Genomic DNA, 13,001 nt, shown 5'->3' with positions numbered 1-13,001 from the left:
ACAGTGGTTGCACTGAGCCGAGATCATGCCGCTGCACTCCAGCCTGGGTGGCTGAGCGAGACTCTGTCTCAGAAAAAAAAGAAAAAAAAAAAGAAAAAGAAATCACAGAGCACCCATTTTTCTGTTACTAGCTTTCCTACTCACCTTTGAAAAGGTCAAAAACCTCAACAATACATAAACCGCACATAAAAGGGCAAATTCACAAGGAAAAATGACCAACCTCATCCATTATTTAAAAATGGCAAATAGACCAGGCACGGTGGCTCATGCCTGTAATCTCAGCACTTCAGGAGGCAAAAGCAGGAGGATCACTTGAGCCTAGGAGTTCGAGACCAGCCTGAGAAACATGGCAAAACCGTGTCTTTACAAAAAATACAAAAATTGTTTTTGTTTCCAAGACAGGGTCTCACTCTATCACCCAGGCTGGAGTGCAGTGGTGTAATCATAGCTCACTGCAGCCTCAACCTCCTGGGTTCAAATGATCCTCCCAACTCAGCCTCCCAAAGTGTTTGGAGGACATTTATCAAGTCCACTGCACTCAGTTGAAGATATTTGTTGAATGAATTGATGCACTGCCTCTGTTTAAACTCTGCTGAAATATAGCACCCAGTCTAGCGAGGCAAACAGTCCATTCTACTTCAGAGAGCGGTGTCCCGTAGTGTGAGGTAGGGACATCTCAGCCCACCTGGGGAATAGGGAAGGCCGCCCAGGAGGCGAAGCTTGAACAGGTCTTTGCTGATCTCCTCCTCAGTGCTAACAAAGGCACGATCTCCCAGGGCTCTCCCATGAGATCTCTCCCTTAAGCCCTCAATCCCACCCAATCCTGCTCTACTGGGACCTATTCACTGGCCCCTTCTCTCCTGGATCTTCTGCCTTTATGTCCCTGTTACCTCCTTCCTTCCCATCAGCATTTGAACAGGCTCCTGTCCTTCCCACTGCTACAGACTGAATGTCTGCATCTCCCTAGAATTCTTATGTTGAAACCTAACCCCCAATGTGAAGCATTAGAGGGTGGCACCTTTGTGAAGTGATTAGGCCATGAGGGTAGAGCCTTCATGAATGGACATTAGTGCCCTTATAAGATACCTCCCAGAGTTCCCTCATCTCTGCCACCATGTGAGGACACAAGAAGGTGCCGTCTTTGAACCAAGCAGCAGGACCTCTCAACGCCAAATCTGCCGGCGCCTTGATCTTGGACTTCCCAGCCTCCAGAATTGTAAGAAGCAAATTTCCATTTATAGCTACCCAGAATATGGTATTTTGTTACAGCAGCCCTAACAGACTGAGACACTCGTCTTAAGTCTTTCCGGATTCTATCTCCTGAGTGGAAGTCAAAAAAGGAGTCTGGGCTCCTCCCTCCCCACCATCCCCCACAGGCAAACCCTTCAGATGTGGTGATGGCCCCTCCTGATGACCCTCCCCTCCGGCCTGCCTTTCCTGATGCCCAGCACTTCTGCTGTCTGCTCCCTTTTGTGTCCCCTGCATTTAGTCCTGGGCCTGTCACACCACATATGGAACCAAGGGCCTGATGGAAGCTGAGACCATAAAGAGCTGGGCTGGGGGCACCATGAAGGGCTTGGCCATGGTAGGGGACAGGCTGCATCATTCAGCTTTCGCTTCAGGGCTAGCCAAGTTTGAAGGTTCTCTCTTCCCTCCCTGTCATCTCCCATATCTGTCCAGGCAGGTGACAAAGCAGTCCCCAGATCTCAGATCACCAGCCCCAGAACCAGGCCAGGGTCCCAGGGTCAGGCCCGGCTTCAAAATGGCGCCAGGCCTCATCCAAAGCATCAGGCCTTTGCAGAGGGCCCTGGGGTACACTTGGGGGCATTTCCTGTCTGAGCCTGCGGCCCCCAACCGCTGGCAGCATGGGCTTCCGGCGGGGCTGCGGCCGGGGCCTGCACTATCAGCTCGGCACCAGATGCCCGGTCAGGATACTTGTGGTGAAACTGTGAGGGCGCGCTGGGTCCTTTGGGGTTTTCTCCCATGACAGCCTCCAAGACAAATGGAAGAGAGAAAGTGACACCCAGCCCTTCTTCAGCCATGTTTTCCCCTCCCTGAGCCAGGGTTCAGGTTCAAGGCTGGGGGCCTGCCATGCAGCCACCTATGGCTACAGGGACATCCCAAAGCTGCAGCCATGGAGGCTGCCAGGGCCAGGCCACTAGGGTCAGGCATCTTGGCCAATGCTAGACAAAGGCACTGTGGCCTGGGGAATCTGAATGGGAGTGGGAGTGGGTGGGTCACTGCTATACGGCCACATGAGGGCAACAGAGAAGGTACGCTGGGTCTGAGACTAAGTGAGAGGTGTCAGGTGTCTGGGGCATGTCACCTTGAGCCAAGGGATGCCCCGCCTGAACCTGGCTTTACACCTAGGGGCCCACTTCAACTCCTCTCTGAGATTTACAAGGGGGAAACTGAGGCCCTGTTTACAACTGGGGAAACCGAGGATCAGGGAAGCACAGGGCTGCGTGTGGCCTAGGGCGCTCTGTCCCAGCAAGCAACAGATGTGAGGCCATAGGTGGGGAGGGCGGCGCTAGATGCCCCACTGGGCCCAGGAATGCACCCAGCACAGGATGCTGGGGGAGCCACTGGCCTTGGCCAACCCAGCTAGCCCTGCAGCCTTCCAGGGCAGCTGAGAGCCCAGATCCCCATGGCTAAGCCCCTCAGCAGCCCAGTGGTCCTGAGCCCGCCGACCCCAGACCCAGTCTTAGTCCAGGCAGAGGCGGCCGTTTACGAGCCCACACCCGTCGGTGGCGCCACAGCCGGAGAATTGGCTTTGGTTATGTTGGAGCCGCGCTGCCTTTAAATTAGGAGCAGCCCCACGCATGCGCGACTTTTCTAGCCCGAGCCCGCCGTCTGCGCTTGCGTGCTCGCCCATACTCCCTGGCGACCCCTGGTGACGTGCCGCAGTGTTACGAAGGGACACCAGGGCACAGGAGCAGCTGGCTCCTCAGGCCTGCGAGAGGCCCGCCGGCCCAGCAGAGGGCGCCCATCAACCTGCACGCGGGCCCAGCGAGTTCTCCTGGTTTCGGCCAAGCTTTCTGACTGCTCCAAAAAACGGAGAGAAAGGTTTCAGGGAGAGTAAGAGGATGAAGAGAGCTGGTGAAGCAGCTGGCTAAATGGCCCGAGGTGGTATGCAGCCGCGGTAAAGCAGGGCCCCTCCGTGAGGCGCAGCCGCCCGGGGGTTCCCTAGGGAAGCAGGGGCTGCGGCGGACGCCTCTCGGGCAGGTCAGGGTATGCACCCTCCCGCAGGGGCTCCCGAGGCCGGGCGTGCGTGCGGCCAGGTCCATGAGCACACCACTGTGAACATAAACGACCTGGGCACACCACTGTGAACACGGGTTAAACGTGGCCTCCACGGCTTCCAACCCCCAGGGCAGAACCAACCCTCCGCCCCCGGCTTTCAGGCCAGAGCTCGGTGAGACCGTCACTGTTTAACAAGCATTTCCTATAGGCCACCTTGCATTATGACCGCACGTGACCCATACAGCCATCCTAGGAAGCTGGTAACAGCCCTGCTTCATTTTGCACGGAAAAGCTTGCCTAAGGTCACAGAGAACGGCAGGCCTAGGATTTCCACCCAGGGATCCTACTGCAGAGCCCCATTCTAGAGGTTCTTCCTTCTTGCTCCTCCCATTCTTCCACTGTCCTTGGATCCCCCATTTTCCCACTGCACAATCTCTTAATCCCTATGTTCAGCTTCTTATTTTCAACTGGATCCTTCCCAATGGCATTCAACACACTTGGTGTCTCCCACCTTAGAGTAGAACATTCAAGCTGCACATCCTCCTGTAGGCCCTCACTCATCCCATTCCCAGCCTGTTTGCGAAATGCATTGTCAGGATTCAAAGAAAGCCTCACCGGTCCAATTCCCATCCCCACACCAACACAGTTCTCAAGTCACCAATGGGTAAAAGGCTTCAGTGATCCACTCCTATGGCCAAAAGGCACTGCTCGATCTCTTCAGCATTTGCTGATGGTTCACTCCTGGAAACATTTTTCCACTTGGCTTCACAACACTACATAGTCCTGGTCTTTCTCGTCCCAGGTGAGGAGAGTCCTGGTCTTTGTCAACCCAAGTGGCCACTATTACTTTGTCGTCCTAATGTTCAGTTCTGGATCTCTTACTCTACACCCTTCCTAGGCACTGCCCCTGCCACAGCCTCTTTCTCACCTTTTCCATAACCTTGTCTAGGCCCAGCAGCCCCACATTTACCACTGCCACACCAGACCTTAGAGTTCCAGGCCTGAGTATCCACCTGCCCAGGGACATTGCCACTTGGATGTCCCAAGCACCTCCATTTTGCCATGTCTGAAACAGAATTCAGTAATCAGTTCCTCACAACTGGTCTTCTACAGACTTCCCCAGTAATCCCTCAACCCACCTGCCAATATTTAGGCTGTAAGCCACTCATGCAAACATTCAGTAACCCAACTACATGTCATAGATTGGTCTGAACACCTAGCTGTTAACATAAAGATGAGCATATCAGATAAAACCCCTGCCCTACTGAAGCTAGTTCAGTCATCACACACATTCCAACTGTGGTATATGAGGTGGAGAAGAGGTACAAAGGAAAACAAGAGGGTACCACAGGACTCGACTGAGTGTGGCAGGCCGTGGACAGCTTTCTGACACGGTAACCTTAAGATGTTGCTTGAGGCTGAGCAGGAATTCATTAAGTGGAGACAGGGAGTGAACCCCTGCAGAGAGGAAAGAGGGGCAGAAAGCCTGGCACTCACTGGCACTGTCGATTCTCCACCTGACCTTTCAATCCCTTGCCCCTTGAGAGGAACCATCTCTGCTTTGCTCATCACTGTTGCCTTGATGCTGAGTAAAACATGACTCACAGAAAGGATGCAAAAACTACAAAAACGGAGGCCTCACTCCACTACTCCATTCTGTGACCTAAGCCACTTCACCTCTTTCAACACTCTGGTACTAGAATACCTCAGTGTTCTAATAAGTAAAATGTAAATACTTGCCTTACAAACCTGCTGAGAAGCAAATCCATTATTTGATGAATAAAAAGCACTTGATAAAAGCACTATTCCCAAAATTAAGAATTATGAGAGATCTTCCACAGACCAAAAACAAACGTTCATAGTCCCTGCTTTATTTCCATTTGTTCACACACGCTTTAAAAAAAAAAAACACACATGCACTCACAAAATACCCAAACATCAGGAATTAGAAGGGCATAAAACAGGGGGCTTTATAGGCTGAAAAAATATCCTAGCTTCAGAACAGAATACCAATCAAATATTGAAAATTCCTTCGTTCAAAACACAAAGATGTTTTGTTTTTAATGGGAGTTTTTTTTAAGTTTTCTTTTTTTAAAAAAAAAAAGTAAAGATTTAAGGACAAACAGCAAGCTTCTCACACTGCCTGAGGCAGGGCCTGGTTTCTCTTCCTTGAAGGCCTTTTACAGATGTCAGCCTTCACTGGCCTCCATGCACAACCTCCCACTACCACCCATGCCGCCTGCCACTGCAAAGTGCAGGCACCCTGGGCCCCCCGAGGATGCGGGCAGGGGCTACAGGGCATCCAGGATGTGGTCGATCTTGGTGACCAGCTCCTGGCGCTTTCCTGAGATGAGCTTCTCATTCTCAATGTATGTGTCTTTCTTGAGCTTGCCAGCCACCAGGCGCTCAGCCTCCACCGCCGACTTCAGCACCAGCTCCTTGACCTGTGCATCCAGCTTCTGCATTTCGCTCACCTGGCCAAGGTAAGAGCAGGGCAGGACTTGTGAGCGATCCTCCCACCCCACTCAGCAGGCCCCACCATCTCCCAGGCTTATAGACCCCAGAGCTCCACAGGGATCAGCCACAAATGCAGCCAACAGCACAGTGTCCCAGGGCAGCAGGGCTGGCTATGGAGGAAGATAGGCCTGGCTTCAAATGCCAACTTCACCACCCACAAGCCCTGTTCTTACGCCCTTGTACACAAGCCCTGCACCATCCCTGGGCCTCATCTACGTTCCAGGACTCTGAGGACTGAGTGTGAAAGTACTTGGCAGCACCTGGCATGCGCCCTGGCACATAGCAGCTCCTCTATGAACATCACTTCTCTCCCTGCAGCTTGCCAAATTAGGTCCAGGGATTCAATTAGTCAAAAGATCAATGGCCAGGGAAGGGGGGGTGACAGCCATTGTCACCTACTGTATGTCACACTGAGGACTGGTATAGTCACATTCATTCAACATTCAACAAATTAGTGAGCCATGGCGCGAGGCACAATTCTAGGTTCCAGAAAACAGCACTAAGAACAGATAAGGGATCTTGCCCTTAGATGCTGACATATAATTAACACTTAAGTAGAAGAATAAATTGTTTCAGAAAGTGGTAGGTGTGGGCCAGGCATGGTGGCTCACATCTGTAATTCCAGCACTTTGAAGGCCACGGCAGGCAGAACACTTGAGCTCAGGAGTTCAAGACCAGCCTGCGCAACATAGCAAAACCTCATCTCTACAAAAAATACAAAAAATTAGCCGGGCATGGTGGTGTACACCTGTGATCCCAGGTACTTTGGGAGGCTGAGGTAGAAGGATTGCTTGAGCCTGGAGGTGGGGATTGCAGTGAGATGAGATTGCGCCACTACACTCCAGCATGGGCAACAGAGTGAAACCCTGTCTCAAAAACAACAACCAAAAAAAGTGAGGCCGGGTGTGGTGGCTCACGCCTGTAATACCAGCACTTTGGGAGGCCAAGGCGGGCAGATCACGAGGTCAGGAGACCGAGACCATCCTGGCTAACATGGTGAAACCCCATCTCTACTAAAAATACAAAAAAATTAGCCAGGTGTGGTGGCAGGCACCTGTAGTCCCAGCTGCTGGGGAGGCTAAGGCAGGAGAATGGCATGAACCCAGGAGGCGGAGCTTGCAGTGAGCCGAGATCGTGCCACTGCACTCCAGCCTGGGCGATAGAGCAAAAAAAGTGGTAGGCGCTATGAGGAAATTCACACAGGGTGAGGAGAGGGAATGCCAGGAAGTGGACAGGGGAGTCAGTGACTCTGAGGGGCACCTCTGCGAAAAGGTTACTATCCTCATTTACAGATAACTCCTTTACATAGCTTGTATCAGGCAGGGTTCTGAATATTTTGCATGCATTAACTCATTTCACACTCACAACCCCTATGAGGGGCTAACAGCATTCTCATTTTACAGATGAGGAAACTGAGGCACAGAAGTTAGGTGACTTGGCCAGGTTTACGAACTCTGAATCAGAGCCTGGATTCAAACCTATTGATTCTAAAGTCTAGGTTAATTTTACCACGACATAAGCAGCCTGGGACCTACAACAGTCTGGCCTCCAGGAGAGGATGCAGCTACACTGGCCATAAGGGCACACAGCGCTGAGGAGGCTGGCAGAGCTTCCTCCACACCCAGCTCATAACCAGGACCCCAAAATCCCTTGTTCCTCCACAAGGATTGGCACCACATGAAAAGCTATGGCCAGATGCAGTCTCATCCCACAAGCATGCAGGTAAGCAAGAGAGCTGCCCAGTGTCTGCCCTAGACAGAGCAGTGAGGCACGGAGAGCCCCAAGCCAAGCGACTCAGTGATTACCGACACTTACTCTGTCGCACAGATCAGAGCCCTCTGTCTTCAGCCTGGACTGCAGCAGTGCAATCTCACTGGTCAAGGCCTTGTGTTCGGTCTCCAAGCTCTTCTTGCCACTGTTGAGGGTGGATATGTCCCGGGATTGCTTGTACCTATTGACGGTCTCGTCAAAGTGACGGTAAAGGCCTATTCTCTTGTTGACCAGGGTCAAGACCTGCTCTGTGATGCAGGCTACCTTCATCCTGGCTTCTGCGGCCGGATCCTGAAGGAAGGAGAGGCACCATGTGTGACAACATCCAGGCTTGGGTCCACTCTGATCTTATCTCCCAAAGAACATCTGCCACCACCAGCCATCCAAAAAAAGAAATGCCACGTTCTTGGAAAGTCAGAGTCAAACCCCTACTGACACCTAATCTGAACCAGGTTCAGCAATGGGCAAAACTAGGGCCATAAAGATGAAGCCGACCTGCCGGGCCTGGTGGCTTATGCCTGTAATCCCAGCACTTTGGGAGGCCAAGGCGGGCAGATCACGAGGTGAGGAGTTCAAGACCAGCCTGACCAATATGGTGAAACCCTATCTCTACAAAAAAAAAAAAAATTAGCCGGGCATGGTGGTGGGCGCCTGTAATCTCAGCTACTCAGGAGGCTGAGGCAGGAGGATCACCTGAACCCGGGAGGTGGAGGTTGTAGTGAGCCAAGATTGTGCCACTGCACTCCAGCCTGGGCGACAGAGAGAACTCCATCTCAAAAAAAAGAAAAGAAAAAGATGAAGCAGACATTTCACTTCACAGTCCAGTAAGGCAGACAGATAGACGTGAACAAGGATGATAATGTCAGTGTGCCCTGCATATACATTACAGCAGTCTTGCCCATTTAATCAGCAGGAAACATTAGATAAACCAAAATTAAGGGACATTCTATAAAACTAAGTGGTCTCTACACTACAAATGTCAGGTTATTAAACACAAAGAAAGGACCAGGAATGGTGGGTCACACCTATAATCCCCACACTTTGGGCAGCTGAGGCAGGAGGATCACTTGAGGTCAGGGGTTCAAGACCAGCCTGGGCAACATTATGAGACTCCATCTCTACAAAAAAAAAACTGTTGGCCAGGTGCAGTGGCTCACACCTGTAATCCCAACATTTTGGGAGGCCAAGGCAAGCAGACTGCTTCAGTCCGGGAGTTCGAGACCAGCCTAGCCAACATGGCGAAACCCCATCTCTAATAAAAATACAAAAAATTAGCCAGGCATGGTGGCGCATGCTTGTAGTCCCAGCTACTCAGGGAGCTGAGATGGGAGGATCACTGTAGCCCAGGAGGTCGAGGCTGCAGTGAGCCCTGATCATGCCACTGCACTCCAGCCTTGGTAACAGAGTGAGACTCTGCTGGGCATGATGGCATGCTCCCAAACTACTTGGGAGGATGAGGTGGGAGGATGGCTTGAATCCAGAAGTTTCAGGCTACAGTGAGCTATGACTGATCAGGGGACAGTTAGCAAAATTATGGACTCCATGTTGGTCAACAGTACTAATTAACTGGCCAGTTAATAGTATTAATTAACTAATTAATTAATTACACTACCCATTCTTTGAGGAAGAAGGCACAGAAGGCAGAACAGTAGAGCCGCTCACCACAAAGTTCTGAACATGCTGTTCTACCAGATTTTTAGTAACATTACATTTCCTGAATTTGATCATTGTATTGTGATTATGTAAGAGAATACCCTTGCTCTCAGGCTACACACATGCTCAACTATTCCAGGGTAAAGGGACACAATGTCCACAACTTAACCTCCAATGATTCAGCAAAAATAATTACACACACACCCACACGCATACATGTACACATGTACACATGCATACACACACACAGAGTTATTCCTCCAGGTCCCCCACTCTCCAACTATCTGCACATACTCAAGTCCTGTAGTTAGCCCTACAAAACCCAAGCATACAGAAAGTCAACCCTCCAAATATTTGGTTTCAGATCCCTCAAACACTGTATTGGGTATCGTATTTCCTATCTGCATTTGATTGAAAAAAATCTGGCCAGTCACAGTGGCTCACACCTGTAATCCCAGCACTTTGGGAGGCCAAGACGGACGGATCACAAGGTCACGAGATTGAGACCATCCTGGCTAACACGGTCAAACCCTGTCTCTACTAAAAATACAAAATATTAGCCGGGTGTGGAGGCACATACCTGTAGTCCCAGCTACTCAGGAGGCTGAGGCAGGAGAATTGCTTGAACCCAGGAGGCGGAAGTTGCAGCAAGCCGAGAGCACACCACTGCACTCCAGCCTGGGCAACAGAGCAAGACTCCGTCTCAAAAAACAAAAAAAAAAAAAGAAAAGAAAAACATCTGCATATAAATGGACCCACACATTCAGCTGGATCAACATCTTTGCTCACAGGTCCCACCAAAACCCCTCCCTGCTGTCTCACAAACATCAGCCCCTCCAGCTGAATGCCCTTCCCCACGTTCTTTGCCTGTCACCTCCTCAGGGTAGCCTTGGGGCCTCCCAGGTTGCCCCACTCAAAGCACACCCTTGATGCACACCTGTAGTCCCAGCTACTCAGGAGGCTGAGGCAGAAGAATCGCTCGAACCTGGGAGGCAGAGGTTGCAGTGAGCGGAGATAGCGCCACTGCACTCCAGCCTAGAGACAGAGCGAGACTCCATCTCAAAAAAAAAAAGCACACCCTGTGCCTGTCATCACATTCCCACAGTCCTCAAGCACCAGCTATGCTCATCTCCTCCCCCAGGCCTCACCCACCTGACTACAGTAAGTGCCTGGTACTAGTGCCTATCCTGGAGCATGGCGCCAAGAGCCCTAAGGAACAATGAGAGAATGAGAAATGGAGGAAAGAAGGAAGAGAAGACCAAGAGGATGACCTGAGGATAACGGTAGTGCAGCCTTGGGAGGACCAAGGAGTCACAGAGTCTGTCTGTCAGGGAGCAGAGAGTGGGGGTGGGGAGAAGGGTGTTGATGGGGCCAGGTTAGTGGTTTCTGCTCCCAACAAGGAACCACCACAGGGGAAAGGAGAGGGGATACTGGTGAGGGGACTAAGAGGGGAGTTCCACCTCCCAAGTTCCACTGAATAACAAGAAGCAAAACAGCTGAATAACAAGCACCAATCTTTTCGTTTTTCCTACCTCACCTGAGCATCCAAGTTACTCTGTCTCCAGAGCCAAAACAAGACAGAAGCAGGGACTTAACCTCCTGTGCTGGTGACCACAAGCAACAAAAACAAAATACCCTTCCGGCAAGGATGAGCACAGGCAGTCTTTTGCTCATGGCATCCTGACCTGGGCTCACTGTGAGGATCAGTGCTCAAGCTGGTGAAATATTACCAACGACACAAATGACAAGCAGGAAGAAAGCTGAGAGGGTACCTTAGTGATGGAGAAGTCCAGCCGAACATAGATGATGACGGTGAAGAACAGGATGTAGAAGGCCGCCACCACCAGCAGGGGCTCCTGCAGCATGAGCACCTTGTTGAACGTGTAGTGGACCTGGGAGAAGCAAGAGGACAGCTTCATCGGAGCTGCAGGGACACGGGAGCCTAGATTCACCCAGACTGGCCCACTTGACCTGCTGCCCCACCCTAAGACCAGAAGATGCTGTGAGCTCAAATGACTCCAGCCCAAGGAGGGACGGGGGGTGAGTTCTTGGCCCCAGAGCCCACTGTCTGGGGAAGATGACATGGAAGGCAAACAGTGGAGCCACTCACCACAATGTCCTGAATGTGCTGTTCTACCAGATTTTTCTTGTAGGCAACAATCACAGGGCGGCCGAATGTGTCCAGATAGGTGTAGTGCAGCTCATCTGGCGCACGGCTGATTTCATAGGGACTATCAATTTCAATGTTCCTGGAAGAAGATGGGAATAAAACATAGCCTCCAACCAACTACACCGATAAACCAGGTTTAGAATCAGAGAATTCCAAGGCTAAGGGGCCTTTCAAGGTCACTAAGTTTACACTCCTCCACTCTGCTCCCTTCCCAGCTATGGAGAACATCCACTCTCTTGAGACAGGGGAGCAAGTGCCAGAAAGCCCTCTGTTTTAAAGCCCTTGTCTGCTGGGACAACAACTGTCCCTCTGAATCTTCCACTCCCAAGTTCTCACAGGTACTGGCCCCACTCCTTGGAGTCACAAAGTTGACATAGCTCTCCTGTACATCCGACCCAGTGAGTCGCTCGGGGGCTTGAACAGATGCCTCACGGGCTGTTCTGAATGTTCTTTCTCTTCACATGAATAAGAGTTTCTTACGCGGCAGGGGACATGTCCTGCTTTTGTCTGCCCAGGCCCACTGTCCCTTCTCCTGGTAAACAGCACAGCCTGGATTTGCGTGAGGAACTATCCTTCCCCTATGGAACGTTCTCCACAGGAAGAAAATCAAGGGGTCTCTCATTCTGTCAGTCAGAGTGGACATGTCACTCAAGAGAGGCCAAGTAGATGTTCCCTGATAAAGTAAATCTAGAGCAAAGTGACACAAAGACTGTACCCCTAGAACATAGGCTCCCATTAGAGTACCACAAGGGTACAACCAGAAAAATCAGGTGCAAAGGAAAGGAACAGTCACACTCACTTGGCTCCTTCAGGCAGGATGATCTTCACAGTCAGAGAATCTATCACTTGTTCATCAAACACATGGTCTACAAACCTCATCTTCAGTGCATACTGGTCACCTGAAGGATCAAGCAAGCATAAGCTATGATGTGGAAAACAGATCAAATGCGCAGGAGAGAAAGAAGTACAGGGGCTCACATAAAGACAAAGCAACTAGACAGCAAAACCAAAAACCCACAGACCATGTTTGCAACAAAACCAGGCAACAAAGTATGTCTACTGAACCACACAACACAGAGACAGGGATGGGGGTCAAAACACCAACAGCCACAAGACCTTCACGTTATCAGTGTCTGTAAAGGAGAAAGCAGAGAGAAGCAACAGGGCAACTGGTGTGCTTGAGAACAGAACCCCAAAACACACAACCGGGATTCCCTAGAGAGCACAGAAGGCCAATGTGAGGAGTGGCTGAAACTCGGAGCACTCGTGCCCTGCCTAATGGTGAGTGAAACAGGCCTGCAGAAGGTCACTAGTCTGCAGCAGTCTAGTCCCTGAGAGCAGAACTCCCCTTCTGGGACAGTGCCCTACAATGAGGAGAAACTGCTCAACACAATCAAAATTGAGCATGACAGGGACAATGGAACTCAAAAACCACGCGGGGGAAAGCTCAGAAATCAAGTCACATGTTTTTGCAGTATACCACACTAAAATAGCAGAGATCTGGGAAGGTACAAAAGCCACCCTTTCCTTTGGAAAGGTCACATTAAAAATGATCAACAAGGCCGGGCGCGGTGGCTCAAGCCTGTAATCCCAGCACTTTGGGAGGCCGAGACGGGCGGATCACGAGGTCAGGAGATCGAGACCATCC

General features: G+C 51.1%; 1 protein-coding gene across 1 annotated transcript in view; it reads right to left on the bottom strand.

Moving 5' to 3' along the window:
* Window positions 1–5,093: 5,093 nt before the first annotated feature.
* Window positions 5,094–13,001, bottom strand: part of RPN1 (ribophorin I) — a 27,125-nt gene continuing 19,217 nt past the window's right edge. Inside the window, exons 6-10 of the mRNA XM_011950717.1 lie at window positions 12,153–12,252; window positions 11,294–11,432; window positions 10,956–11,075; window positions 7,576–7,821; window positions 5,094–5,717 (exon numbers count right to left, since the gene is read on the bottom strand). Coding sequence (XP_011806107.1) covers window positions 5,535–5,717; window positions 7,576–7,821; window positions 10,956–11,075; window positions 11,294–11,432; window positions 12,153–12,252 — 788 coding nt within the window. The 3' untranslated portion in view covers window positions 5,094–5,534. The remainder of the gene's footprint in view (window positions 5,718–7,575; window positions 7,822–10,955; window positions 11,076–11,293; window positions 11,433–12,152; window positions 12,253–13,001) is intronic.

The sequence above is a fragment of the Colobus angolensis genome, unplaced genomic scaffold (assembly GCF_000951035.1).
Source record: "Colobus angolensis palliatus isolate OR3802 unplaced genomic scaffold, Cang.pa_1.0 Scaffold31, whole genome shotgun sequence".
Lineage (NCBI taxonomy): Eukaryota > Metazoa > Chordata > Mammalia > Primates > Cercopithecidae > Colobus > Colobus angolensis.
The sequence above is the reverse complement of the archived record's forward strand: the minus strand, read 5'-3'. Positions and strand labels throughout refer to the sequence as shown.